Below are 27,816 nucleotides of genomic sequence, written 5' to 3' on the forward strand. Positions count from 1 at the left end.
ACAAAGAAGCCATTTAAAAAAAAAGGAGGAAAAAAAAAAAGGACAAGAAAACGACCCCCGCGCTCCATGGCGGACGCCAAAACGATTGCACAAAGGCACCATTTCAGGGCTGAAATTTCACCACACCAACGTGATTAAAGGATTCCACAGAGGGCGGGGGGAGAAGGCTGAAGGCCACAGTGCTGCAAATTAACCTTTTCTTGGTAAGGATGGCCTGGATCAGGAAGCACTTGTGTTCCTTGGGGTCAACCCCCTTCCCACACCTGCAGGCATCTCCATATCCCCTCTGAGCTTTTTGCCCAGGGACCCATTCAACTCCTGCATTCTTGCTTCCCCCTCCTGTGCACACTGCATCCCTGCACAGACCAACAAAGGAAGGGTGGATGGAAGGGTGTTCTTACAGGGAGCTGTAAAAGGATGACATACATGGCTGGTTATATGAGCTGAGTTCCCAGGCAGGTGCACACAAACTCCCGTTGGGATATGGATCCACACATACAGCACAAAGAATGCAAGCTTCAAACATAAGCACAAACTAGGTGGAAAAATCCTCCCTGTAGCTCTGCAAAGAGAAAAACAACATAAAGCAGAAACAACAGGTGCACTTTTTAATAAGATCACCTGCTACAGAGAGAGAGTGTTCTGCTCCAGAGCTCAGGGCAAGAGCCTAGGAGCAGAGATGATTAAGACATGAAAACCAAGCAGTAGCTGGCTGGAAACCCTCCCAGATTATAATGCATCCACCTAACTTTTTGATTTCAGCAAGGGGCTGCATTTTTCTTTTCCTTGCACATCAGAAGTGAGAACGAAGGGATTTTAATGGGACAAATCACCCATCTGTCATCACACTACAGATTACAGAAAGGGACTCTAGAATTTAACTATTGCTGTGCCACCGTAAGAGCTTCTGGTGTTCATACCAGTGAGATGCCTTGAGAGCACCCACGCACCAAGGGCCATCAGCTCCACTGCACATCAGAGAACAGCAGCATGAGTGGCAAGAGTGGCAATTTAACCTACAACTGCTGAGCTTGTAGGACTGTGACTGGCGACTGTGCTTCCGGCTGGGGCAGTGCCACTGAAAGGGGATCCCCATCACTGATAAGCAGCAGGAGCAGGGAAACAATAGGTGATTTGATGAGAGCTGCTCTACGATACTCCTGAGAAGACCCACAGCCAGCTCTGGCCAGAGAGGAAATTGGGGGTTTCCACAGCAACCTGCTCAGGGCACAAAGGCCCAACTGTCTAGGGGGAAGCAATGGAGGTGTCTCAGCACTCCTGTTTTAAGACGGGCTGGAATCTCTCTGAAGCCATAGTACCTGCAAGATCAGTTCTGTACAACAGCCTTTTAACTGGCTGCTGGTCCTATAACCAGGGAGGAGCTGTGGTGGAGGCAGTTACTGTACTCTTTACCCTAGATAAAACTTACAGGTTGCTCAGTTGGAAAAAAAGCTGTAATGAAAGCATAGCGCTCAACTCCCTAATATTAATAAATAGGGCCCAGGCAGAGTGACACAGAATGAAACGGTAACAACCAAGCTGGAGTACAGGAGAAAGAATTTATAATTTATTTATACAAATATAAACAAAAATAGAAACATCTGCTGGAGAAGGAAAGAATCAAAAGCAACAGCCAGAGGCCGATCAGTCTGTGATAATTAGCTCATCCACACCCCAGTCCTCATAACTCCCATCAGGCAGGTAACGACGGATGATGATAGGAATCTTGCGTGCTCTGGAGGGAGGAGAGAGAGGTGAATAGAAATGCCAAAGCCTTCACTATGCAACTGCAGCGGGCAATGGCATTGCTGACTTCAGTAAGCTCATGGTAGACCTATGTAGTGCTGGTGATTTGAAAAGTGTCAACAAAATTCTCCCTCGTAGGTGCAAAGCACTGAGCATCTCAAGTCTCCAAACAATCAAAGACCTACAGGAACACAGCACCTGCTAACAGCAGCTCCAATTAGAAAGCAAGAAAGCACTGAACACAATTTGACTTAGTGGAAGCAGATTTAAGAGCAAAACATAATTAGATGGCCTAGAATCTAACCAGAGGATCAGGTTTACAACCGTATCAGACCTGAAAAGTAATACAGCACCTTTAATGATCACATTCAGGGCTGCTGTTTTTCCAAAAAACAGCTTCCTCATGCCAAGAATTACAATTTAATTCTGGCATGGCACAGGATGCCATTTTATTTTGTGTCACACGCTGACTGCTTTCTAGAGCACACACTCAGATGGTGACCTGAAGCAATTTAGGCTGAACTTGGAGATCTGACTGGAGCACAACCCACGGAGGTTTTGGCAACGACAATGGGAGCTGTAATAGATATAAAGCCTGCAAGAGCAACTGCAATGCACTGAGCAGAGGGGCAAATCAATTCAAGAACAGGGACTTAGGAAGTAAAGGAATTCAGTTACTTTAGGGGAAACCTGCCTGCAACATAGTAATCTGCTGACCATACTGGCAAACTGTGGGCCACCAGGGCACTCTGCTGTGGGCCTTTAAGTAGTGATCCAGAAACTGCCAGAAGAGGTTCAAATGAACCTCTCTGTAAGCAAGAGGTGCATCTCCTGCTAGCACAATAAGCCTAGTATCAAAGGGTGCAGTGAAACAACATTCTTATCAGTCTCCACATCACCACACTGACCCTAATTTTGTTTATTTAAGCCAGCAATTCATTTAAATACAGATCTGTTCAGAAGGCTGCTCCAAATTGATTCCTGTCAGGGAATTAAGCTGATTCCTTACGGGGATCTTGGGTTCTCATCATAGAAATGACTCTTATATAAAAGAGCTCAGAGCACTGCTCATCATCAGCAGTTTGCAAGAACTCCTAGGATGGGAGCGAGCAGCTGTGGAGAGGGTCCAAGGTGGGAAAGTGGAAGTAAACTGCAGTACTCACTGTTGTTGATGAAAAAGAAGGTTGACTTGGAATATACTGCATGGAATAAGTTGCTAAGTGCTGAGATAAGCACAGGATTGCTTGCTTTACAGAAAGCAATACATACACTGCCAAAGGTTGGGACTTACTTGAGTTCTTTCATGGCAATCAGCAAGGGGTCTGTCTCTCCTTCCAGCTCCACCATAACAGGTGCACACATCCTGGGACAAACATCAACAAGCATTTGAGAGAACACAAAAGAATGCACAGAAAGACCGAAGGGACAGCTAAGTGTATGACTGCATACTGCACTCTTATCCACTCTGGGAAGAAGGTTTTCCCCAAGTGGCTACAGATTGAGTTTTCATTTGAATGTTCTTAATCATAGAATCATTGAATTACTCAGGTTGGAAAGGACCTCAAAGATCATCAAGTCCAACCACAGCCTAACCATAGTACCCTAACTCTAACAACCCTCCACTAAATCGTATCTCTGAGCACCACATCCAAACGGCTCTTAAACACGTCCAGGGATGGTGACCCAACCATCTCCCTGGGGAGCCTATTCCAGTGCTTAACCACCCCTTCTGTAAAGAAGTGTTTCCTAATGTCCAACCTAAACTTGCCTTGGTGCAACTTGAGGCCATTTCCCCTCGTCTTGTCACCTGTCACCAGTGAGAAGAGACCTACCCCGCTCTCACTGTAAACACCTTTCAGGTACTGGAACAGAGTAATAAGGTTTCCCCTCAGCCTCCTCTTCCCCACACTAAACAGCCCCAGCTCCCTCAGCTTCTCCTCATAGGGCTGATTTTCCAAGCCCTTCACTAGCCTCCTTGCCCTTCTCTGGACCTGCTCCAGTACCTCCATATCCTTCAATCCACCCCTCATCGTCTGCTAATCCACCCCTCATCGTCTGCTAGTCAGCTGGGACTTGAGTGCTGGTCAGATCCACACCTGTTTAGTCTCCCTGTGCTGTACTTAAACATGAAGAGTAAGAGTAGATCTAAAATTAAAAATAATAAAGTGAGTTGAAACACTATAAAATGGGCATCTGACTTGCTTGCATCTTCAAGGCTTCCTTCAAAGGAAACTGAAGGGCTAGATTTATGATGCAGTCTATCTTTAAGGGAAAAAAAAATGCATTTTGGTTAGGGCTATAACAGTAGAGCAAGCTCAGTTGACAACTATCTCTCTCAGGTGGCAGCAGAAGCAACAGAAGTTCACTTTATGTGTGGGTAAGGCCACTGGGGGGCTGCTACTGGCTTAGAGTCAACACCAGAGGCAGAATATGGAGGTGAAACAGACCAGGCATCAGTGTTCTGGATTACAGGTCTGGCACTGGCCCACCCCATCTCTTCCATTCTTCTGGCCTGCCACCAGTTGAAAGAACACGCACAGAATTCCTTCCTGGAGTGATAACTGGGCAAAGAATAGCTCAGCAAAGTGACGATTAAGCAAAGATCGTTTAAAAGCTCATCGGCAGTAATCAGATCAGCATAATTTTCAGGGTGGATGTAGCTAAGATGGTACTCAGAAAATTCCTTTCAGACCAATTTCAGCACAGCCCAATAATCTCACTTACAGGCACAAAACCCACAGCATCAGCTAGAGTGAGATTCAGAATTCATGTGTGACTGACAGCTCACAGCACTGCTTTTCACTGTTGATGGAGACGGTGATTCCCAACCTCAACTGCCAGGCAAAGGTTCACATGAGGTTTTAGGAAGAAAGGAAGGAGCTTTAACAGGGTGAGACATTAGAAGAACGCGGTCCTACAGTAGGGATGTGCAAGGATACAGATAAGAATACTCACGCTATCTGGAGGGCACGCGTGCCCAGAACTCTGGCTCGTTCGTACTTGGTCATGTAGGGGGTGGTGATACGTTTCTGGTTCGCTGCCTGTCGCTCTCCAGAGGGGAGGATCTCCACATTCTCCTGTCCCTCCTGGGAAAAGCACAGCATCGTTATAGATCGACTGCAAGCCCAACAGCAGGCCAGCCAGCCGGGCCCTGCAGGGCACCCACCTCCTCCACGTTCTCCAGATCATCCAGCCCCTCGTCTTCCTCCACATCGTCGAAGTCATCCCCATCAAAGCTGCGGGAGAGAGGCAAGCACACATCGCACGATGCGCCGAGGCCCAGGCCCTGAGCCTTGATCCCAGCCCCCGGACCGCCCCAGCCCCGCTCTCACTTGTCCTCGTTGTCCGACATCTTGCTTCCTTTCTCCCCGGCGGAAGTACGACCCACTTCCGGTCGCCAGCCGTGACGTAACGTTTCCGGAAGTAGCCCGGCGGCGCCGTTGCCACGGAGACGGGACGCAGCTCTGCCTGCCCCGCTCTCCCATTTCTTTCTCCCACGGTCGCCACCAACCATGGCCTTGTCGACAGGAAGGAGATCAGCGGGAAGATGCAGAGCCCAGTACAGCCCCGAGACCCGGGAGGTGCTGAGAGGTAACAGGTTTTGCGGGAGGGAAGGCCCCGGGGACGCGGGGAAGGCTGCTTGGGCCCTGTGGAGCAGTCAGATAAGTGCATTTTCCCCCGGGTTGCCTTCTGTCCTGGGAGCTGCGGGGCGGGGGGAGCCCAGTGGGCTGTGTGGTGACACGTAGCTGCTGTTTTTTAGCCCTGATTGAGGAGTCGAAGCTGACGAGTTTCCAGAAGCGATGCCTGATGGACTGCCTGAGGCGTGAGTGGTACCCACCTGGCACTCCTTCCCCAGCACTGTGGTGAATGGCTTCTGCTGCTCGCACTGAGTGATGGCATTCACCTTCTGCTTGGTTGGGGGGACACGTCCTCTCCGTGTTTTGTGTCGATACTCACTGAGATGTCCCCAAGGATCTGCCCAAGGGACGTGATGCAATGGTGAGAGGTTTCTGTGGAACCAGGATCCACAGCCTGGAAGGTCACCTGCATCTTGGGCTGCATCAAAAGAAGGGTGGCAGCAGGGTGAAGGGAGGTGACTGTCGCCTTCTGCTTTGCCCTCATGAGGCTCCATCTAGAGTACTGTGTCCAGACCTGGGGCGCCTGACACCAAAAGGATATGGAGCTGTTGGGATGAGTCCAGAAGAGGGCCATGAGGATTCTCAGAGGGCTGGAACACCTGTGAAGACAGGCCTGGGGAGCTGAGCTTGTCTGGCATGCAGAAGGGAAGTCTCTGGGGAGACCTCATTGCAGCCTTCCAATACTTGAGGGAAGCTTACAAGAAGGATGGAGACAAACTTTTTACACTGTATAATGGTGATGAGACAAGTGGAAGTGGCTTTAAACTAAAAGAGGGGAAATTTAGGTTAGGTATTGGGAAGAAATTCTTCACTCAAGAGCACAGTGAGGTGCTGGCACAGGCTGCCCAGAGAAGCTGTGGGTACCCCATCTCTGGAGGTGCTCAAGGCCAAGTTGGACGGTCCTGGGCAGCTTGACCTGGTGGATGGAAGCCCTACCAATGGCAGGGGGATGGAATTGCGTGGGCTTTAAGGTCCCGTCCAACTTAAATCATCCTGTGATTTTATGATCTTCTGCTGGTGGTAGGTTGGGGCCACTTGCCCAGACTCCTCTGTGTCTGACATCAGTATGTTGGGTTTGTTCTCCAGGGGGAGATTCTCTGCCCCTCCAGTGCCACCCAACCTCCAGCCAGGAACGAGTGCCCACACCTCCTGCTTCCTCTCCACCACACTGTCAGCCAAGCAAGCTGTCAGCTAAACCCCATCTTCGGCCTGCTGAGGTCTGCCGGGCAGGAGATGCCTACACCCGAGAGAAATTCAGGCCACAGGCAAGGCGTAAGTAAGCAAACGTAACAGCTAAATAAATTGTGCTGCCCAGTTCTTCTCTTTCCCTTATGTCTAACCCCTCAGCACCCTTAGGGAGGATTCTTAATTATTCTTCACGCTTTCTGTCTTCAGATATGCTTAAAAAAGGGATCTCTGAGGGAGCGCCTGCTGCAAATGCTCACAGAGTTCTGCCTGCTGACTAGGCGGACAATAGGTGACAGGAACTCGCACAACCCTGTGGAAGAAGAGAGCACTGTGTAATTTTCTAGCTTGTAAACATGGGTGAAACTTTAGAGGTCAGATTGGTTTGCCCTTTACCACGTGTAGCACACCTGGGGCTGCACCATCACTTACATCATGCTTCTTCTGCCATCGTTAGCAGTGAAGCAGGGCAGGCAGCTCCTTCCTTGGGAGACACGCTGCTAACAATTCATTTTTATCCATGGCATTCACAGGAGATTTGGAAAGGGAGAAGCAGAGGCTCCAAAATATCTTAGCAACTGGGAAGGATGTGGTGGAGCACCGAGTGAAGCAGATACTGGTTCAAACAAAGGAAGAGGAGACACCTGAGCTTGACCGCTTTGAAGAACGTACGTGTTTGTGTGATCTGGAGGAAGGCACAGGGGTGGCCTGGGCAGCTGCGCCCTCCAAGGGTTGGGATGACAGGCTGTGTGGCCTCAGATATGAAGGCCCCGGTGAAAGGGCACAGATGCCAGGCTCCAGGAGGAAGGACTTACTGCTGCGATGCTGTGATCTGGCCTTGCTTGCAGAAATTGTACTGCAGCGCTTTGCTGGCAGATGCAAGCTGTCTGGATTGCCCACACAAGACCAACTTCTGGCAGAGCAGTATCTAGTGAATTGCAGGGGTAGCCTGGGCAGAAAGCCCGTGTGCTTTGGATCCTTTCAGCGTAACTCAGTGTAACCAGACTGACTGTGGTTTGGCCCCTGTTTACTTTGACTCCAAGATCAGTGCAGTTACGGTAGGAGAGCTAAAACGCAAAGCAGAATTTTAGCAGTGGTGTAGTTTGGCTTGCACGGTATTCTGGGATGGCACAACTCTGCCCTATATGTCTCTGTACTCGAATCTTCTGTGCGTGTGAGCACTTCAGCCAGCCCCTCCTTAACCAGGGCAGCACAGATTGACAGCAGTCAAATTATGAGAGAATTGCCTGTACAGAGAGAGAGAGTTGTCTGTTACAAAGAAAAGCAGGAAGGCACCATTCCTGCAGGATGTGGAAGGGAGCTGTGCAGGGGAGAGGGGCTTCCCGCTAAGTGTAAGGGACTGTCTGAGTATTCTGGTGGCCTGGGCAAGATGTGTGGGTATCAGAATAGACACCATTCCTCCCTTGTGGGACCACTGTCCCAGCAGAACTAGGACTTGAGGGCTCACAGCCAGATGGAAAGGTGTTTTCTTGCCTTTCGGCCTGATCCTGTTTCCACAGTGTTTTCTCTTGTCTGTCAGTGGTGAATGAAGTTCAGGAGAGGAGGGAGTTCCTGGCAGAGATGGAAGCCTTAGGACAGGGCAAGAAGTATCAGAGAATTATCTCCACTGAAATCTCACAGGTACGTAAGATTCTTGGCAGCACTGATCCCACACAGTGCCTTGAGGGCGTCACCCATGTCAGAATCTTTAAAGCAGTCTCCCTCTCACAGCCGAGCAGGAAAGAGGAGGGGGGAGTTTACTTTTGCAGCAAAAGGCAGGCATGGATTTGAAGAATCGGGTAATGTGATTTTCAGCGTCTTTCTTTCCACGTCTGCATGTAACTTCATCAGGGAAGGAGAACCTTTGTTTTTGGAGCTGTCAAAAGAAAAAAAACCCAAACAACTCCTGGCATTCTCCTCACTCAGCCCTTCCCCTTTGTGCTTCACAGAAAATACGGGAGATGGAGATCATTGACAAGAAGAGAAGTGAGGAAGTGAAAGAGATCATGACAAAAGACTTTCCTAGTGGAAACAAATCTGGTCTCTTCAACTAGGCCAAGGGAAAAGCACAAGTGCAGTCTGTTCCCAACTCTTCTCCCAGGCCCTGGGTGTTGATGTCTCAAGGCCTGGCCTGGCCTGTGCCTTGCCCATCTGCCAGTGGTCCCCCTGAAGGGGGGCAGTACGACTTGTTGCCTAAAGCCAGAAGGCAGGAACGATTTGTACACAGCTGGTAACAGAAGCAAGCTGTTGTAAAATCCTCCCCATGTACTGGATCCTTTCACACTCTACAACATTAAATACATGAAAACACAGTTGCAGCTATTAAACCGTGACAAAGAAGAGTCTCCTTCTGAGTCTGCAGTGCCTCAGAGTACAGCACTCTGCACAGCTGAAAACACTCCTTCTCCATCTACGCAGAGGCAGAGGTTTCTGGTGGCAGTACACCGCCAACACATCACCACCCACATCTACAATCCACTCCAGTCCACACGAGCCTGGGAATGGCTGTGTTGGCACGTGTGAGGAGGAAGATGCAGCCGCCTGGCCTTGCGCAAATGTGAACCTCCAACATTATTGCAGGTCAGCATGACTGCGTGCATCAGCAGACTTCTCAGCAGCAGCTAAACTGGGCAGGCGCTCAGGAACACAGCTGAAGCGTGGGGGGTTGGGGAGAGGGGATTTCAGCCCAGAGCATGCTGATCTTTGCAGCAGGCTTGCTGTGGTTTTTTGGTTCCTGAAAGCCTGGTATGCTGAATAGCCATCAGCTTCCCACAGCGCCTGGAAATGGCTGTTGACTCACCAGGCTGAAGCATGATGCCCCTCTATTCCCACATAAAGACCAGCAAAATGAAACTTAGAAACTAAGATCCCGTCATCTGCTTCTTTGCAATACTCATCAGCCACTCCATAAGCAGGCTGCACGTTCTGTCCCCAGGAATAAGAAACTTAAGCTGTGACTGTTTTTCAAATCCAGTATTTATTTCTGATCAGATGAATGGAAGTCATAGAGTTAGTACAGCATAATTTCCAAATCAAGGTTCTGACCAGGCACGGAGTCAAGGGGTGACAGGCTGCTGTAATCCTGATAGCCTTTGGCAACAGTGACACAACAGCAGGCTCTAGAACAGATTTGTTTCTCCTCGGTGAAGAGCTGTGCTTTAGGATCTCCCCTCCCCAACCCCTGCTCCTTATCAGCCTGCTGGGGTATTATGGCAAGTGGCACGGCGTGCTGCCACCCACCCATGGTCACTCAGGGTTTGGGAAACATCTCTTTCCAGAACGCTACACCAGCCATGTTGCAAGGCACTGTTCTAAAAGTGTTTTGGCTAAAGCCTGCTGTATTTTTGGAAGGGAGTGCAGCAGTTTGTTCGGGGTTGGCATGACTAATTTGCTAATGGGAAGGCATGACAAACAGCTGACCAACCAAACACCCATGGAAGTCAATGTCTAATTCAGACCGACAAAACAACTCAATAAATAGCTCCTCAGCTCGGAGGAGAAGGCAGGAAACAAAAATGGAAGGAAAAGGGGAAAGTTGAAAGAATACTGTTCCCCCATTCCTTCCTCCAACGTACACACACACACACACACACAACAAATAAAATAAGGGTTTTAAAAGTTTTAGGGCAAGTTTCAATTCGTGTAGGAAAGGAGGCATAAAAAATAACCAGCCAAACCCTCTTCACACGCTTTTGAAGTATATACAGACGAAGCTGGGGAAAGGTCAGTTGTGACCATGCCTCTCTCTCCAGCCGCTCAAGGGTGGCACTGGTGAGCAGGGGCACAGGCTTGCCCGTTGCCGGCACTAAGTCAGTCTTGTGCTTTTCTGCCCTTGCCTAGAAAAGGAATGTTCCTCCCTCCCCCTGAAGGCAGCAGGCAGTGATGCTTAGCAGCAGTGGGGGTAGGATATCCTGAGTAGGGAACACGGGCTACATCCGAGCAGATGTACATTGTCCCCTTGGGTCCTCTCAGACCTGTAATGCTCAAGGGGAAAAGCCTTCAGTGGGAGGGGACAGCTCAAAATAGGGCACCAGTTGTTTGTTGTTTTTTTTTTGGCTATGGCTTTGGAGCTTTGTGATGCTGGACTGTATTTATTTAAAACCTAAAGAATCCTGATTCTAATATCAGACTTTTCTCCTGAAGTTAAAAATGGGACAGGAAAGGGACAAGAGTGGGCAGGCAGGGAGGGGTAGCCAGGCGCGAGAGGTTGGAGGCACACGGAGCTGTCACAGTAAGAGCGGGAGTAGGGGAGGGGTACAGTTAGTGCAAGTATTCTCACAAACACCAAACTCCTCATCTTGCTTCTCAGTCAGTAACAAGGACACGTGACAGGGTAACGCTTCTGAAAAGCGAATCCATTTTCTCCCTGCCTTGTTAGTGAGGCTTTAGAGGGAAAACTCAGCCTCCTCTGCAGCCTCGGGAAGGGGAGCACTGTGGTTGGACTCACCACTGCGGGCAGAGAGGGCCGGTGTCTTCCTGGGGCAGCCATGCCAGTGCCTGGCGTGGAGTGAAGGGGAAAGGCGAGGAGAGTGGAGGGAGCCAGTCCTCTCCTGGTAGGCAGCCGGCCGTGGGAGGCCAGGGCAGACAGGCAGCACATCCCTCCCATTGCTGGCGTTCTGCTCTAGCTTTTCTCCTTGGGAGACTTGCTCTTGGAGTCATGCTTGTTGCCCAACAGCTTAAGCACCTTCATGGGCTTGAATTTGCCTTTCTTCTTGCTTTCAGTCTCAGCCTCCTTGTGAAATTCTGGAGTTGCAAAGGAGGGTTGTTACTGTATAATGCTGATGGTTTGTAAACACACAGATGACAACAGGGACAATGAATCAAAGCCCTCCTCTGCATGCACACTTCCTTCTGTGACAACAGAGTGAGACAGCATAGCTGTGCCCCAAACTTTAACGCTTCTACAGCAAAGGCTCCAGAGTATACACAGAATAACGTCACTCTCCTTCTGCACACAACTTCACAAATGGCTTATGCTGCCCCTTGCAGAGGTCAGCAGTGAAACCAAAGCTCCAAAATTCTGTTTCTTACCTTTCCTTTTAATCATGGCTTCCAACATTTTATCCTCCTCCTCTTCCCTGAAAGAAACAGAGGGAAACAGGTCAGCAATCGAACCCTGGAAACAGCTGCTGTATTGTTTAAGGTTAGAGAACCTCCTGCTTAAAAGCCATGGAAGTGTAGATCCATCTCTGGAGCATTACTGCCCTGTCATTCCCACACAAGCCATTCAAGGAGAAAAGAACCAGGAAGCCTAGGAAAGACTTCAGAAATAGGGATACCTTGGGATGCTCCCATGAGCCACCCATGTGGTGCTGAGTCAGACAGATCCCACTCCTCTGTCCCAGCACACCTCACTCCTCACCTCTGCCGGTCCTCATCCAGGCAGTTCACAATGGCATTCCTCTGCTCGATGATGGTCACCAGCTCCTGCATCAGTACCTTCTCCCTCACTCGGTCCTCCTCAGTCCAGTCCTTCTCTACTCAAACAAACCCCAAAGAAGAACAGGCAATTAAATGGCTGAAGGAGCTTGGGATAGAGATCCCCTACCATGACCTCCTTCTACCCCAACTTGCTGTAGGGCCAGCTGAAGCAATGATGCTGTGGAGAGAGAGCCCAGTACGTGGCATCTCAGGCTTCTCCATGGCGATAAGAAGAGCATATACCTGCACAAGGGTAGCGCAAGCAATGAGACAGGACAACAGTTCCAGTGCTCTTATCTCCTAATATCTGCCTCTCTTCTTCTGAGACCCATTGAGACAGAAGGGAGATGAAACTCAAGGGAAAAACATGGGTAGCTACAGCCTGAGTGATGCTCTACCTGGCTTGTTGAGGAGGCAACGCAACTCATATTCCACATCTGCCTGCCGCTGCTCCAGATTCTGCTGTTTGAAGCTGCAAGAGAAGGAGGCACTGCTGGAAACCACTGCAAGGCTCTAGAGAGGCAAAATAACATCCCAAGATACAAGGTGACCTGGGAAAGAACTGGCCAAGATGCTGGTCTTACACTGTACAGACAAAAGGGCAGGGGGCTGTCACCTAGAACAAACCCTGGCTGCTCAAGGACTTTCTGGAGGAGATGCTCTGGTGACTTGAAATGGGTCAGTGCTAATATGTTTGGACACACTTGTCTGCTTGCCCACTTCCCCTCACTTCTCCAGGCAAGCACTGGAAGCACAGTTTTAGTAGCACTGAGACAGGGCTTCCCAGAGCAGCATTAATGCCCCAAGCCATGCACACTTACATGTAGATGAGCTCTGACTCGTGGCGCACCAGCATGTGCTTCTCATGGATGAGTTTGAACCAGTCCACCAGCAGGCTGTCCTCAGGGCTGTCTGCCAAACAAAAGGACAACTCAGAGCCATCCCCAGCACTGCAGAATGCCGTCATCACTCAGCTAGAGCCAACCTGCCCCTTGTGCTCTTCCATCTCCACCATCAGCATGGACACAGAGCAGCCCGAGGGTCCATCCTGCCCCACACCCACAGACAGCACAGCCCACACACCATTCTCAGAGCTGCGAAGTTTCTCCTCCAGAATCACCCCGCGGTGCTCTAGCTGGTCCAGCTGGTGCTCGATGGCATCCATCTCTCCATAGATGTCTTCCTCGGGGATGTACTGATCTGTCTGTACCTGCCAAACCACACAGCAGAGACTTCTATTCCCACCAACCTCCAGTTTCCAATGGCAACCCTAAGGTTGGTCTTCATTAATGGATGTTAGGGAACAAAGGACACTTCACCTAACATAGGATCTGAAATCCCCAGCCCACCTTGGAAACAAAGGGAGGCGAGGGTGCTATCATCAGTGGGATCTAGCCTAGACATCATCCTCCCTAACCACACATAAATCAGCATGCTAGCTGCATGCTGAGGAGATAATCCAGGGCTTAGCAAACACACCTATGATCCTGGAGGCATAATACAGAGCTGGCTTTTGCCCTTCTTTGCTTCCAAGGGCTCTTTTACCTTGCGCTTAATGAGCGGGAAGCCGTGACCTGGTGCAGGAGGCCGTGCTGGTTTGGAGCCTTTGGGAGGTTTCTTTGCAGAGGGGGAGGCAACAGGCGATGGCTTTCGGTTGAAGGGGTTCTCTTTGCAGGAGGACTGGAGCAGGGAGACAAAGTGAGATACACATGAGGAGCCAGGAAAGGGAGCAACAGCTGAGACCAAGCAGAGAGGCAGCCCTAGAGTCTGTCCTACACCACACCTTCCCAGAGGAGGAACACGGCATTGATCTCCTCTAGCAGTCTAGCCAAGGGTTGATAAATGGCTGTCCTCACATCTGGCATCAGGTCCCCAGCTTCCCTGTAACAAGCATTACTCACTTACTGACAAACACATTAGTAAGATACTAACAAGTATCTTCTTTGACGATTCCATTCCCATTTGCTCTAACCACATGACATCCTGCCTCCTCTCTAGCAGGCAGGACAGGCAGAGTAGGAGCAGAGCCACTACTTAACTGTTAACACATGCCTGAGCTTTGCTTCCAGGAGGCCACATACAGAACCTGCATATGGGGAAAGCCTGAACTAAATCCCCACTCTGACTGAATGACAGAGAGGGAAGAAAAGGGCCACGATCTTGATGGGAGGAAGGTCACCACCTCACCTTCAGCTGTGGCTTTGGTGAGGAGGAGGGCTTGGGGCTCCCGGTACCTCCTTCTGACGCCAAGAGGATGGGTGTAGGGCTAGTCCCAGCAGGAGGCTTGGGGGGCAGCCGGCTGGGGCTGGTCTTTAAGCTGCCAGCAGAGACGCTCCTGCTGGCATGTGGGGTGCTGTTTTGCACCTCCCCGCTGAAGCTGGCCAGTTCACTGGAGGAGGAGAAGGAGGAGTTGGTGGAGAGGCTGGCTGGGGCAGCAGGGCTTTCGCTGGAGGAGATGCTGGTGAGCGGAGTGTCAGTGTGAGAGGTCTTGGTGGCCGTTGGCGTGTGGACAGTAGGCTCAGAGGAGCTTTTGGGCACAGAGGCCTCGTCGGTGTCACCCAGCACCTTGGCTGAACTCTCAGAGTTGATGCTCTCAAGGCTGAGGGCTGGAGATGGGGTGGAAGATGATGGCTCAGAGTGTGACAGCCTGGAAACTGGGTGTTGGGCTGCAAAGCAAAAGGAGAGCTCAGGAAAAGCAAGGCAACCAGAAGAGAATGGGGCTATATACTAGTGGCAGGGGTACACGCAAAGGGAACTAGTGAGAAGGAGGAATAAGGGGCTGGGGGGAGAGCTCACCTAGTGGGGAAGCATTGGGGGCTCGTGGAGCTGGCCGCTTCTTCACCTTGGGGCTGCTAGTGGGAGTGATGCCGTACCAGGGGTGCAGAGGCTTGGCAGCAGTCTCACTCTGCTCCTGTTCAGGTGTGCTCTTTTGGGGAGCAGTGCTCTCCTCTTCCTCATCATCCTCTTCCTCAAAGGGATTGTATGATTTGGGCTCTGTGGCATCAGACCTGTTTTCCTCACTCCTGGCTTTCCCCACCTCCTCCCCATCCTCCTCCTCTAAAGTCCTGCTTGGGGTCTCATGGCTGCTCCCTGGGGGAGGAGGAGCAGGCTTCTTCTTGGGCTCTGCTTGCACTAAGGCCATCCACGGTGGGTCCTTGGCTCTTGCAGCAGCTCCAGCACTGGAAGAACATAAAAAAAGATAGCAAGAGGTGGCAGAGAGCAGAGACAGGCAAGAAGGGTGAGGCACAGCACAGGGACATAGCCCACGGAGGAACAGATGGAGGGAGCAGGATGTCTCCCACACTATAAGCAGCTTTCTCATCTGGAGTGGCTCTAGGCTTCCCCAGAAACAAAGCGGCTCCTTCTCTGCAATGAGCTTGGAGCAAACCTAAGGTCCTGAGGGACACGGCCTGCTTGACTCATCCACGGGGTGGAGCACCTCAGTTTCTGAGTATTACAGTCTCCATCTGCTAAGCAGCAGTAAGATAAAGGCTAAGTTTTACGCAGTAAGGCAACACAGTTCCTTCACCCAACTCTGCTTTCCGTACTGTGGAGGAAGCAGGAGCTGAGATCTGCCTTCTGCAGGTTAATTTTCTACATTTCAGAGTGGTCTTGGTCACCTTGTAGTCCATGTGTCCAAGGGACAGACCCCTCTCTGCTAACTGCTGCAGCCAGAAGCATTGCTGCTCCTTTCGGTGGCACATCCCACAGCTCAGCAAATCACTGCTCACTGGGAAAGTGACCATCATTTGCCACATGCACCTGCTCTTAGGCCACTGTGAATGCAGTGCATGTGTGAAACCTCAGTCCCAACAGCAGACAAGAATGAATGAACATCAGTGCCTGCATGCTCCTGAGTAAGAGCACTGTAGGTGCAAAAGCTACTGACCTCAACCAAGCACCCCTTATGTACTTGCACTGGATCTTTTCCTGGACAAACCGTCCAGAAGGCAGACAAGTGTCACCTTCTCAGTATGCACAAGCAGGACCATTTCAGAAGGAACCACAGAAATACCCTTCTGCCTTCCTGAAGCCCCCAAACTCTTTACAAACTCTAAAGGACAGAGACCCTAGAGATAGAGACAAGTGCTTTCAGCCTGACTGTGCTAGGCTGGCAGCAGCCAGGGAGGGGACCTGAGCATGAGCTACATCCTCCCACGAGCAGATGGTGATGGAGGTGGGTGAGGAGACCACAGCTGAGCCCTCCCCACAGCCCCACCTCACTATGGGGGTTTCCAGGTGATCTGTGAACAGAAGGACGTACCGATCAGAGGAGCAGGGTCTCCCTCGGGGTTTTGGGACAGGGGGACTGGGTTCAGGTACCCTGCCTAGAAAGACACAGGGTCAGACTGTCACAACACCAAAAGGACATATAGAAAGAGGTTAAATCAACACAAAGCACCTCTTATCTCTTATCTGCAGGAGGCTGTGTCCTCCCACTCTCTAAAAACCTCGTGGCCTTTTTTCCATCGTCATTGCAATTAGTCTCTCCCAAATACCACCCTTGCCTTTTTCTTCCCACCCCATCCTGGAGCTGCAGCTGGAGAACTCATGTGTCCCCACTCCTGCGCTCTGCTCCACCACTGCCACCTTCACTCCAGGCTGACAGTGCCCTCTGGAAAGCTCTAAGGAAATCCAATGGGGCAGGGTGGAGTGAATCTTAGCTCTGCTCTCTCTGCTATGGGGAGAGGGGCAGATGAAGGCTCAGTGTCTGAGCACAAGTCTTAATTGGAGCAGAAGGGCACCAGGCTGCAGGGAAGAAACGAAACTCATCCAAGCTGCTGCTGACTGCTGTGGATGTGAACAGTAAACACTGAGTTCTCTCACCGTTCACCATACCAGGCCCGCTGTCGCTGGCCTCGCCCTGGATGGTGGACCTGGGCCGGGGCACAGGGTGTGAGGCTGGTGGGGAGAGGGCATCTGTCGATCTCCTTGGGGCTGGGGTGGGCCGAGTGTGTCTGTGCTGTCCATCCAACGAGCTGGCTTTGTCCTGGCTGGGCACCAAGGGCTTGCTGGGAAGAGGAGGCCTGGGGGGGATTTGGGAGATGGGTGCCCCGCTTTCCGCATGGGGTATGGCTGTCTCTGCTCTGCTTGGTGTGCCGTCCTTCTCCTCTGGGCTGATTGGCACCTCTGCAGGCATCTGGGTCTCTGCCACGGTCTCCTCAACACTGCCGTTGTCCTTCCCCACCTCTGCTCCTGCGGGGAGTGTGTCCTCACCCACGCTGCTGGCCCCAGCTTCAGTTCTTAGCTCTGGTGACTGTTGGTCCAGGCTGGGCCTCCTGTCCATCTTCCCACTCATGACCAATTTGCCACGATGCTGCGTGCAGACAAAAGTCCCTGCCTCTGAGCCGGGTTTGTACGACCCTGGAAGCAGGGTGCTGCAGCACTCCTTACACCTGCCAACAAGAAGAAAGAGCCCCGTGAGATGGGGGATGCAATCCTGCCCTCCTGGAAGAAAATGGGACTGAGAAGAAAGTCTGGGCTGGCACTCAAGAGATCTTTGCAGGGCTGTGGGGTTCGTCTCCATCTCTGTACAACCTTGGGGAAGTCATGCAGGAAAGGAGAGGAAGAGAAAAAATCATCATATCAGCGTATGAACCCATACTGAGCTCACAGCTCAAATACTGCACACATTTGGGCTCCTCCTCCAGCTCTGAGAGGACAAAGAACTGCCAACCGTTTGTGAGGAAAAACAACAACATCAGAAAACAAATACGAGTATTAAATAAAATGGCATCACTTTTGACTCAGGAAATCTCTAAGCTGGAAGCCGGAAGAGTAGTGAAGGGAAGCAATACACGTGACAAGAACGGTCTGATGCTCACCCTTGTATGTGCTGACCATTGTAAGGGTGAAGGTATGTGGCTGGAAATGACGCAGAGTGGCTATTCTTACACTCACTCTGCTTTGCCCGTCGAAACTGGGCTAACAGTTTCCCTATCCTTCACTGTCTGCCACATCTTCTTGGATCACCCACTCTTTCCCCACTGAGCCTTTGAATCCTCCCTAATGAAGCCCTACAGGTGTAATCGTAATACATGGCACTGCCAACCAGCTCAGCCCTTTCCCACCTGGGAAGGGAGGAGGATCACAGACACGAAAAAGAGCCAAAGGCAGGGGGCTGAGCAAGCACTTCCATGAAAACCAAGCTTGTTTCTTCTTGTCTGAATGCTTGCTGCTCACAGCAGCTGGCTGCTCTACGCTGCCATCAGATAATTTGGGTGAGGAATTCTGCTCTGGGTGACCACTTGAATGCTATTTCCTTTGAAATGCAGAGCAGAAACACAAGGACATGGGAGCGAGGAGAAGGGGTATGATGAAGTGAAGAGGTAGCAGGTTCGAACAAGGGGAGAAAGGGGTTTGTTTTGGTTCTATCTCGGCCAACCCACAGAATGTGTTGCAAACAGCGCCCGTGAATCAGCCAAGAAAAGTAAAAAAGGCAAAGAAAGCATAGGGAGAAAAAGTGCTTGGGATAAAATTACAGGGACCTCACTGTTCAGTCTGAAGGGCCATGAGCTGCACCAAGACAGACGTTGCACCTTTCCATTCTCAACTTTTCCATTCTCAGATGCCAACTGCCCACTTACAGGCTCGTGCCCTGTGACCCACAGGAGAGAGCTCATCCCCCCCATCACCACAGCAGGGAAAGCGAAGTGAAATGACTTCACAGGTGCTGCAGGTAAGGACCTGCACCCAGGGAGTAACCACAGAGCTGCTGACGTCTGATCCCTTGTTTGGCAACGGTTTGCAGCTCCCTGTGTGCTCCCTCGAGAGCTCAGCACCACCCCAGGCACTGGAGGAGCCTGTATATCCAGTTGAGGCTGTGGAACATAGAAGGAGATTTGCAGGGCTGATGTCCTGACTTGGACCTCATTGTCGTGGAGGTGTTACTTGGTAGGGAGGTACTAAAGAGGCAAAACATCCTGATTTAGGGGGGTGAGAGAAGCACAAAGGGCCGGGATTCCTGGTCAGCCTAGTGGGAAAGAGCAGGGGAGGCAGGGAGAAGGGGAAGCGGGCAGCACAGGGCTGTAAACAAGGGGCTAAGTCAGACATCTGGGAGGGCAACCAGGCCAACGCACCCTCTTCAGCACTATTTTGGGCACCGTTGCTGAACTGCCCAAGGCTCCCCATCACCGAAGGACACACAAAGATAGAGTCCAGCGTGCAAAAGTCCTCCAGCTTGCCGAGGAGAGCCACCTCACCGAGCCTGGCCACTACGTACCTGAAGCACTGGCGGTGGTAGAGCTTGCCCTCGGCCAGGTAGCGCTGGACCAGGTGGACGTGCTGCTGGCAGGCTGCGCAGGTACTGCTGAGCGTGGTGCGCTGAGACGGCTCCACCGGCTCCACGGGGGCATCGTCCTGAGATGGGACACGTGGGGAGCTCAGTGTGGGGGCCACGAGCTGCTCCCCAGTCTGTGACTCCTTCGCAGCGGCTGCTGCCCCTGCAATGCCCATTGCTGAGCATGGCATAGCCCAGGGGCTGACCTCAGGGTCCAGCAACACACACAACCCAAGTCCAGGCACAGGCAGGCTGCCTCTTCCCAGATTAGAAGGAAGCATCCCAGTTCTCTCCAAGAGGTGCCTTGCCCCTGCCTAAAGGCAGAGCTGAAGGGCTGTGCAGGGACTCATCAAAATCCCAGGCAGCAGGGAACTGCAAGGAGGATCCCCTCGCGCTTTAGTAAAAATATGCCACCCCAAATTCCTGCCAAACCATGAAATAAAGGGCCAAGAAAGCAGAAAACATATTTTCTGCTCACCTAATCCCACATTCTTGCTCCTTCCTCATCTACAGCACTATCATTCCATAGGAAGGAAGGTGTCAGTGCACTGGTGCTCAAACCCCGTTCCTCATTCCCCATCGACCTCTTGCCTGCCACAGACAAATTCCAGTCCACAGATCTCTAGAGAGGAAGCACTCTCTCAGCAGAGTCCCTCAAGGTGCCAAATCCCTACATATCCCAAAACACACAGCTACCTCTGCGCATATCCATCTCAAACATCCCTCCCACCCCAAAACACATAGCTAACCCCCTGCACATATCTATCACAGCATAACAGGCTCTCTCCCTTCTCCTCACTCACTGTGCAGGGAGGACCACTGCCTCACGCTAACAACAAAGCAAGAAATCAGGTACCTGTGGTGCTGAGGAACTCTCAACCACAGCCACAGGCTTCTTGTGGGCCAGCAGAGGTGGTGAGGCAGCAGCAGCTGGGCGCTTCATAGGCGGAGGGACTCGGGCTGGGGACAGAAGGCAAGAAGGATCAGGCACTGCTGAGGGTGGTGACTCATGCCACACTTGTGGGGGAAGGGGAGGGGAGGAAAATCAGCCTTGTGACACAGGACTTGCCTCTCCTGACACTTCAGCGCCTATTTCAGGGGGTAGAGACAAACACAGTATAATAATGAGTCAGGGAAAAGGTCCGTGAAGGATCCCCTGCCTGTCAAGGCTGGCACTTAAAACAGTTCCCAAAGGCAGTCCCTGGCTGGGAGGCCAGTATCCCTTGAGAAGGCTCACATCCACGCATGTGGAAGAGATGTATCTGATGTTGTGGCTGACGGTGCTGTAGAAAGTAGAGGAGACCTGGAGTGCTGGTATCCACCCTGGAGGGATGCCCTGGAAGAGCTGTCTCAGAGTAGAACTCAGCTTAGGTTGCAGTTGCAAGGACAGATGAGCTGATTTAAGATGCTCCACCCTGGTTCCCCTCCCTCTGCGCTTCACTCTAAGCTTACCAACGTGATTAAAAGTAGCTGTGGTAGGCAGCTTGCCTATCTCCCATTTTAGTGAATTAAAGCAGATCACAAAGGGGTCTGATGCCCTCCAGGGGCGACCCAGCCCAAGTGGCAGGAATGCAGCATGGAGGGAGGAGAAACAAGGCGTTTCTTTTCCTGCAGCATGACCTGTTAAATCACTGCCTACTCATTGTGAAACTTCGCCCTACCCCACTCCCTGTGCCAGGCTCTCCTCAGCAGCAAGATCCAAAAAAGGCAAGTACTATCTGCCCCTCTCCCCTTCCCCACAGAACACATGTGGCTCCTATTTCCCACAGGAAGGAGGGGATGCAGGTTCACTACCTCCATTCCCACAAGCCTTCCAACATCCACCTCTCAAAGTGGCTGCAGGACCCCACAGATGCTGAATTCCAAAACCCCCATGCAGGATTCCCTCCCAGGTGTCAGCCCCTCTTCAATAAAACCTAGTTTACAGATGCAGTGCACCCCATGAACAGGAAAGCAAGCTCTGGGCTAAGAACAGGAAGATCTGACATATTTACTGAATGGAGGGATTGCACAAGACTGCTGTCAGCACATGGGGCCTCTTGTTTTCCTCCATAGAGTCACACAGGGTCAAACTGGAAGCTGGTGACAAGGAAAAGGAGCTCACCTTGGTCGGGGTTGTTGAAATGGTTGTAATACTGAGACACATAAGTCATGATGCTGAGGCAGTCTGGGACTTTCATGGACACCATGTCATTGGGATCCAGCAGAGCTGGAATGCCCAGCTCTCGCTCCGCCAATTCAAAGGCCTGCAGGAATGAGAGAAAGAGGTGTTAAGGAGAGAAAAGTGATGCTCTCTGATAAATAACCTACAAATGAAGTTGGAGGGCCTCGGGCAAAACAAAGCAGTAAGCCTATGGCATCCCGGATAGACAGAGGCTCCCGGACATGCCGCTTGACTGGAAAGAAGGCATTAGAAGCAAAGGAAGAAATTGCTGCAGCTGCCCTTTCCTTGAAGTCATTTCAGCTGTCCGTGTCCCTGCAGTTCCCACCCAAGTGGTCCCACCATTCAGCTACTGCTCTGGGACAGGGAGGGGCACTCAGCCCTGGAAAAGAAGTGTTTTTTTTACCAGTGTCCTCAAGGAAGAGCCTGGCAGAGCGCTAGCCAGCAATGGGAAGGGCCAAGGACAGTGACCCTGTGACAAGAAGCACATAACTTCTGCAATTACATACATGGCCATTTGAAAGGAAGGAACAAAGGAAGAAATGAGTTGCATCATTTTAATCTTCCCTTGTGATGTCAGCTTGGTTACTACCAGATAACTGTCTCACCTTCTCTTCTGTACAGGCTGGATGCTGACGTTTCAGACATTTCCAAAGAAGCTCCTGCCTGTGGCTTACAAATGGATGTTCCTCATCCCCTTACCACTGTCCCTAAGTTCTCCCATGCTACATGACCTCCATATGGTCATTCTCGTGTTCCTTCTTCCTTCTGTGTGTGGCGTAACAGGGACTTACCAAGCGGTTATTTTCGTAGACATTATCCTTGGAGAGAGAATCAAAGTCTCTGAAATGAGAAAGCACAAATAAGTGAGAGGAGACACAGAGGAATAGTGCCCCAGTGCCACTGCAGAAAGGCTCTTGGGACAGAAAACCTTCCTCAGGCATTACAACAACTCAACACGTAAGAGCCTCCATAAACAAAACCTCGGTAAAGAAGATTTTGGATTTCAAAGGGACAAAGAAAGCAAAGGGAAACTGCGATTAAAAAAAGAAAGCAAGTCCCACATGGTTGGCGGCCGGGAAACTGAAATGCCGTTCCAACTCTCAGTACTGCCCTTATGGTTACAGGTGGCAGAAATACGGGAGCGCGGAGAGGAACCCGAACAGTTCCCATTGTAGCATTTCACCCATCCCCTCGGATCCCTTCAGGAGATCAAATCAGCCCGACCCCAGGGATAAAGCAGCCGCCCTTGCCAGACGAGCCAGGCTGTAGCAGGGCAGGGAAGGATAAAATGGTCTGCGGGCTTTCTGTAGAGGGGAAGAAATACAGGAAGGAGTTATTTATGCCTTCTGCACATTTGCGTGGGTATCGCGTGAAAACAGCACCGTGCTACACTGAATATAGCCCCTTCCTGTCAAACAGCTTAGCTTTGCTGCACGACAACCTTATGCAGCAGCGCGGCATGGGATTCACAGGGACGAGATGGCCCACGGAGGCTCAAGGTCAGGTGAAACAAACCCAGCGGTCCAGAGAAAGGTGCCAAAGCCTGAGACAGACCCAGGAAGGCACAGCGCTCCCACTGAGGGACTGCACAGTTCAGCTCAGAGGGGTGAGGGCTCCCATCCCACTGCCCATGCAGAAATTGGGTGAGACGGCGAAGCCCCGGCCGTGTGCCCGCTGAGAGCCACTCCGGGACCTCTCGCCCTCCATCCCCGCTGGGATTTCACCGCCTTTCCCTCTGATGCCCATCAGACCCACCCAGGCGCTACGACCGGCCCCGCAGCCGTGGTTGCTGCACGGCACGGCGGCCCCTTCTCAGAGCTGCGCTTTTCCCAGGGCTGCAGAGGAAGTCTGCGATGAGCTCAGAAAGATTTTCCCAGCTGCCTGCAACACCATCGAATTACACTTCCTCCGTTCAAAAGCAAGAGGCTGCTGGTGCTGCTTCCTCCGAGATAAATGCAACTGCAGCACAGAGCGAGTGAGGCAGGAAGGCAGAGACAGGCTGGACCTCCATCTCAGCGTTAAGCACCGAAGCACCTTCCCGAAAGCACATGCAAATACAGTCAGAAGCTATTCAAAATACCGCAAGCTTTCCCGTCTCTACGTGCTGGTGAGGAAAGCTTTCAGCTGCAGCCCTCACCCTACTGTCAATAGCGGTGGCTTTTTTGTATTTATAACCAGTTTCCACTGGGAGATGTTTTTTTCCAAGCCTTTTCTGCCTAGAGAACTCCTTTAACCTTGCTATTTTTATTATTATTATCATTATTTTTAAGAAAATACCAGCTTGGGAATGCAGAAGTGATGGCAGCAAAGTCATACATCGCCAGCCCTCAGATCACTACTGACCCTCATGCTGAATGCTGTTGCTTTCAGGATATGGGAGTGGTGCAGCTCAAAGGCTCCTTGGTGGCCTGGGCTGGGCTGGGTTGGGCTGGTGATTTTGACCGACAGCCCAGCACACCAAAGCCATCTTAGAAAAGCAAGTCTGCCTGGGAACATAGATGGTAATGGAGGGGACGTAAAGTCCCAGAGGCAACGGGGCAGGGGCTAAGCAGCAAGGGAATACAACATGCTTTTTCCACTAATGCAGGACTGAAAGCTTTCGGCTTTTACTGGAGATACTGAATCCCATCAGTGGGAGGCCCTGGGGATCATGGCTCACTCGGTTCCCCTTTGCTGCCTCTTCCAGCTCACATCATTTCCTTGCCCTGATCAAGCTCCTGTCCCACCAAACCCAGTCCGAGGCGTCAGATGGAAGAGCAGGAGGGACTCTGGCCATCCCAGTTGGACAACTATCAGCAAACATCGCAGCATATGCTGGAAGAATATTTCCATGCAAATAACATCTCAAGCCCTTGCCTAATGAGATACTTGCAGAGCCATTAAGCACGCCGGGGTTTAGGGCGGCTGCCAGCCAGCCCAGCAGACCCAGAGAAGGGGGAAGGGTGCACTGCTCAGCTAAAACCAAAGCCAATTCCTGGATTCCTCAAAAGTAAATCACAAGCACTCAAACGGCCACAGCGCATAACGAGGCCTTCAGCTTTCCAGATCTTGTCAGGGAAACGCAGGAGGTACCCAGGAGGGAACAAACGGGATCTGTGACGCTGCCCGTAACCAAACCCGCAGCCGTTGGGGCGCACAGCCGTGTTCCCAACGCGTGGCTCTCCTATTTCCCTCAAGCCTCCATCTCTCCCTCAGTACTCACAAGCTGTATGCCATGCTCTCTCGTTCTTCTGGCTCCCTCAAGATGCTTTTTGCTTCACTATGCCGCAGCGAATGCCTCGCAAAGATTAATTTCATGCCTTAGATTGCTGGAGCGCTAAGTAAACAAACCTGTTAATCCCTGCAGTTCACTCTCAGGTTGGAATGGACACTTCCAGCTTAGCTGACCGGGGAAAAGAAGAGATTGAGTGTCTCACTCCAAGACTACGGTTAGAGCAGACTGAATCTATGTTTCCTGGGTTGTGTCTGAGGGAGCAGGTTTGGCAAAGGAGTGCCTCTGCTGCTCCCGGTTCACAGACAGGGAGAGAGAGGCATTAGAATCAAGCTTCACTCATTTGTACGACCTCTCCTTTCTCTTCCTCAGGGCGTCACTCCCAGCGTTCAGACAGCCTCTGCCCAACAGGAGGCAACCAGGACAGACAAACAGGCACCAAAAGCAAGCCCTAAGGGACCGGCTGCCAAGGCAGCAGCATCACACAGGTACAGGAGAGGATGTGCTCACGCTTCCGGATCTGGAGCTGAGTGGGAAGTCATCAGGAAAGGGGGGTTGCAGCCGAATGCTGCTGGGCCTCAGCTTCGGCCTTACAGGAATAACACGGTTTTGCGAGGGCCAGGAGAGCCCCCTCTCAAAGAAGGACTGTGCGAGGTCAGAAACGTGTTAGTAGGTCCCATCCCACCCAGCTGTCTGAAAGCACTTTAGAAGGAAATGAGGGCTGTTGCTTTTACTCTGCCACCAGGAGATTTTCTGCCTCTGATCCCGTCCTCCCACTTCCAAATCAGGGCAGGCTGAAGAAGCTAGAACTGGATGAAATGATGCCGCCCCTGACCACACCGTGAAAATCCTTCCACAACATGCCATGTCCTTGTAAGGCCTTTACAAGGGCTTTGCCTTTACAATGCAGCTCGTGCAGAACTGTGAAGCATTTAGTTAGGACATCTGCCAGGAGCCAATTTAAGCCCACTGACAACTTAAGAACAGCGGCTGCTGCTTAATGGGATGGTAAATATGGCTAACAGGAAACAATCAGGTGGTTTTAGTGGCCTTCATTGTGAGCTTTTGCTGAGCCTCTGCTTTTCAGTTCTTAGCTGCTGTGCCACTCACTAAAAACTAATCAGAAACACAGGAGCTGCTGGCACTGAGCTCCTTGATTTGCCTCTTCCTTCCAAGTTATAGAGGGAAACGGCACCCTAAATACCCCAAACCATGCAAAACCACAGAACCACGTGGCTCTTAGTGGTGCCTGAACACCACACTGACAGCTTCGTGGCGGCCACCTGAAACATGTCAGACAGCAGTCTGGTTTCTAGCCTACCTGGTGCAGCTTCTGCTTCAAAGAACACGGGCACCGCAGCTCCACAAGGGGCATCACCGCCTGCTACAGGCTGACTTTGTCACTGTCGTTGCTGTTGTGACAAAAAGGCCACCCCAGGGCCGGCTCAGAAAAGAGGATTTGGCCAATTTGGGCAGCCTCAGCTGAGAAAGAACCAGTCCAGGAGCAGAACGTGACAGCGGATGCAACACCCTGGAAAGCTTTGCTGACAGGTGAGGTGTACGTGCACACGTGCATGCCAGGGACGTGGAAAGGCAGGGTGAAGCCAACCTGTGCTGCAAGGGCTACCGAGGATTTGAGGTGGATTCCCAGCAGTGCTGTGGCACGCAGGGTTATGGTGTGGCAGGTCAGGGCAGATTCCTTCTAGCAGCTCAGCCATTTCTCCAGCATGACACCGTGCCCTGGAGCAACCACCAAGCTGCCTGGTTAAATTCCTGCTCCCTCTCCTCTCACAGCCACTCCAAAAAGGAAGGCGAATGGACAGAAGTAACCAAATTACAAGCCGCTTGCTGGGGGAGCCCACCAGGGCTCCACTACCCTGCTTGCATTTGCCACCTCCAGCTTTCACTGCGGCACAGGCAGCAAACAGTCTGAAAGCAACTGTTTGCTGCCTCATGAAGCTGCCTGGCCTGGGACCCAGCGTGTTTCAGGATGGCTGCCTTTGGCACAGGGAGGAGCAGGCTGGTCTCTGGGATAGGGATGCCAATCTCATAGAATAGCTCAGGTTGAAAGGGACCTTAAAGATCACCTAGCTCCAAACGTCCTGACACAGGCAGGGCTGCCAACCACTAGATCAAGCACTAGATCAGGCTGTATAGGGTCCCATCCAACCTGGCCTTGAACACCTCCAGGGATGGGGCACCCACAGCTTCTTTGGGCAGCTGTGCCAGCGCCTCACCGCCCTCTCGGTGAAAAACTTCCCCCTGATATTTCATCTAAACATCCCCTCCTGTAGTTTAAAACCACTCCTCCTTACCACTATCTACCTGTGTAAAAAGTTGATTTTCCTCCTGTTTATAATCTCCCTTTAAACATCAGAAGGCTGCAATGAGGTCTCCCCACAGCCTTCTCTTCTCCAAGCTGAACAAGCCCAGCTCCCTCAGCCTGCCTTTATATAGGAGAGGTGCTCCAGACCACTGAGCATCTTCATGTCCTCCCCTGGACCCACCCTAACACCTCCCCATCCTTCCTATACCGGGGGGCTCAGGCCTGGACACAACACTCCAGGTGGGGCAGAGCAGAGGAGGACAACCCCCTCCCTCTCCACGCTGGCCACCCCGCTGCTGATACAGCCCAGCCGGGCTGCACAGCCTCCGCGACAGCTGTCACCGGCTGAGCAACCCCAGACCGAGGGGACCTCCCTCGCAGGGTCAGCTCGGAGCGGACCGAGGCGTCCGCAAAGGGCCCGGCCGCCCCTCGGCGGCTGCCCGCCCTCCTGCCCCGCCGCCTCCCGGCTCCGGTGCCCACGCGAGGCCGGTGCTTCGCGGCCTGCCCCGCCGCCCTACTCACAGGAGGTCGGGCCGGTGCCGGTGGAGGATGGCGCAGAAGGCCAGGCCGTCGCGGAAGGAGGAGCTGAGGTCGCGGATCTCCACGCCGCGGTAGCCCTCGCACTGCCGCCGGCACCAGGCTTGCAGGGCGCCCCGCGGGCCCGACATGGGGGCGGCCGCTCCGCCTGCCGCCCGGCTGCCCTGCCGCTGCGGGCCCACGGGAGGGGCGGCGGCGGAGGGAGGGAGGGGAAGGAGGAGGCACGGCCCCGCCTGCGGGGTGGGGGGAACCGGGCCTGGGAGGGAGCGGGCCTCGCCCTGGAGGATGTGGAAACGTCGGACGGCGAAG

The 27,816-nt window shown here is 52.1% G+C and overlaps 3 protein-coding genes across 6 annotated transcripts; 1 reads left to right on the top strand and 2 right to left on the bottom strand.

Annotated features, from left to right (window-relative positions):
* Nucleotides 1–1,545: 1,545 nt before the first annotated feature.
* Nucleotides 1,546–5,116, bottom strand: POLR2F (RNA polymerase II subunit F). The gene is made up of 5 exons (NM_204734.2): nt 5,079–5,116; nt 4,913–4,982; nt 4,702–4,832; nt 3,038–3,109; nt 1,546–1,735 (listed from the first exon to the last, which is right to left on the bottom strand). The coding sequence occupies exons 1-5, from the start codon at nt 5,096–5,098 to the stop codon at nt 1,645–1,647; spliced, it is 384 nt and encodes a 127-aa protein (NP_990065.1). The 5' UTR covers nt 5,099–5,116; the 3' UTR covers nt 1,546–1,644.
* A 60-nt stretch (nt 5,117–5,176) lies between these two features.
* C22orf23 (C22orf23 homolog) lies at nt 5,177–8,911 on the top strand. Of its 2 annotated transcripts, none has more exons than XM_416268.8 (6): nt 5,177–5,337; nt 5,507–5,569; nt 6,471–6,656; nt 7,103–7,237; nt 8,110–8,210; nt 8,519–8,911. In XM_416268.8, the coding sequence occupies exons 1-6, from the start codon at nt 5,259–5,261 to the stop codon at nt 8,621–8,623; spliced, it is 669 nt and encodes a 222-aa protein (XP_416268.4). In that variant the 5' UTR covers nt 5,177–5,258; the 3' UTR covers nt 8,624–8,911. The 2 variants fall into 2 exon arrangements, with proteins under 2 accessions (XP_416268.4, XP_040512075.1); XM_040656141.2 differs by having other exon boundaries at nt 5,177–5,327.
* A 616-nt stretch (nt 8,912–9,527) lies between these two features.
* MICALL1 (MICAL like 1) lies at nt 9,528–27,698 on the bottom strand. Of its 3 annotated transcripts, none has more exons than NM_001397921.1 (16): nt 27,493–27,698; nt 22,225–22,273; nt 21,374–21,515; nt 20,126–20,229; nt 19,213–19,349; nt 16,818–17,386; nt 16,255–16,318; nt 14,787–15,169; nt 14,178–14,656; nt 13,536–13,670; nt 13,074–13,200; nt 12,812–12,902; nt 12,389–12,462; nt 11,932–12,046; nt 11,601–11,647; nt 9,528–11,312 (listed from the first exon to the last, which is right to left on the bottom strand). In NM_001397921.1, the coding sequence occupies exons 1-16, from the start codon at nt 27,636–27,638 to the stop codon at nt 11,191–11,193; spliced, it is 2,784 nt and encodes a 927-aa protein (NP_001384850.1). In that variant the 5' UTR covers nt 27,639–27,698; the 3' UTR covers nt 9,528–11,190. The 3 variants fall into 3 exon arrangements, with proteins under 3 accessions (NP_001384850.1, XP_046794953.1, XP_040552611.1); XM_046938997.1 differs by lacking the exon at nt 27,493–27,698 and adding an exon at nt 24,764–24,951; XM_040696677.2 differs by lacking the exons at nt 9,528–11,312; nt 11,601–11,647; nt 11,932–12,046 and adding an exon at nt 12,066–12,233.
* Nucleotides 27,699–27,816: the final 118 nt, after the last annotated feature.

This window comes from Gallus gallus, chromosome 1 (assembly GCF_016699485.2).
Source record: "Gallus gallus isolate bGalGal1 chromosome 1, bGalGal1.mat.broiler.GRCg7b, whole genome shotgun sequence".
Taxonomy (NCBI): domain Eukaryota; kingdom Metazoa; phylum Chordata; class Aves; order Galliformes; family Phasianidae; genus Gallus; species Gallus gallus.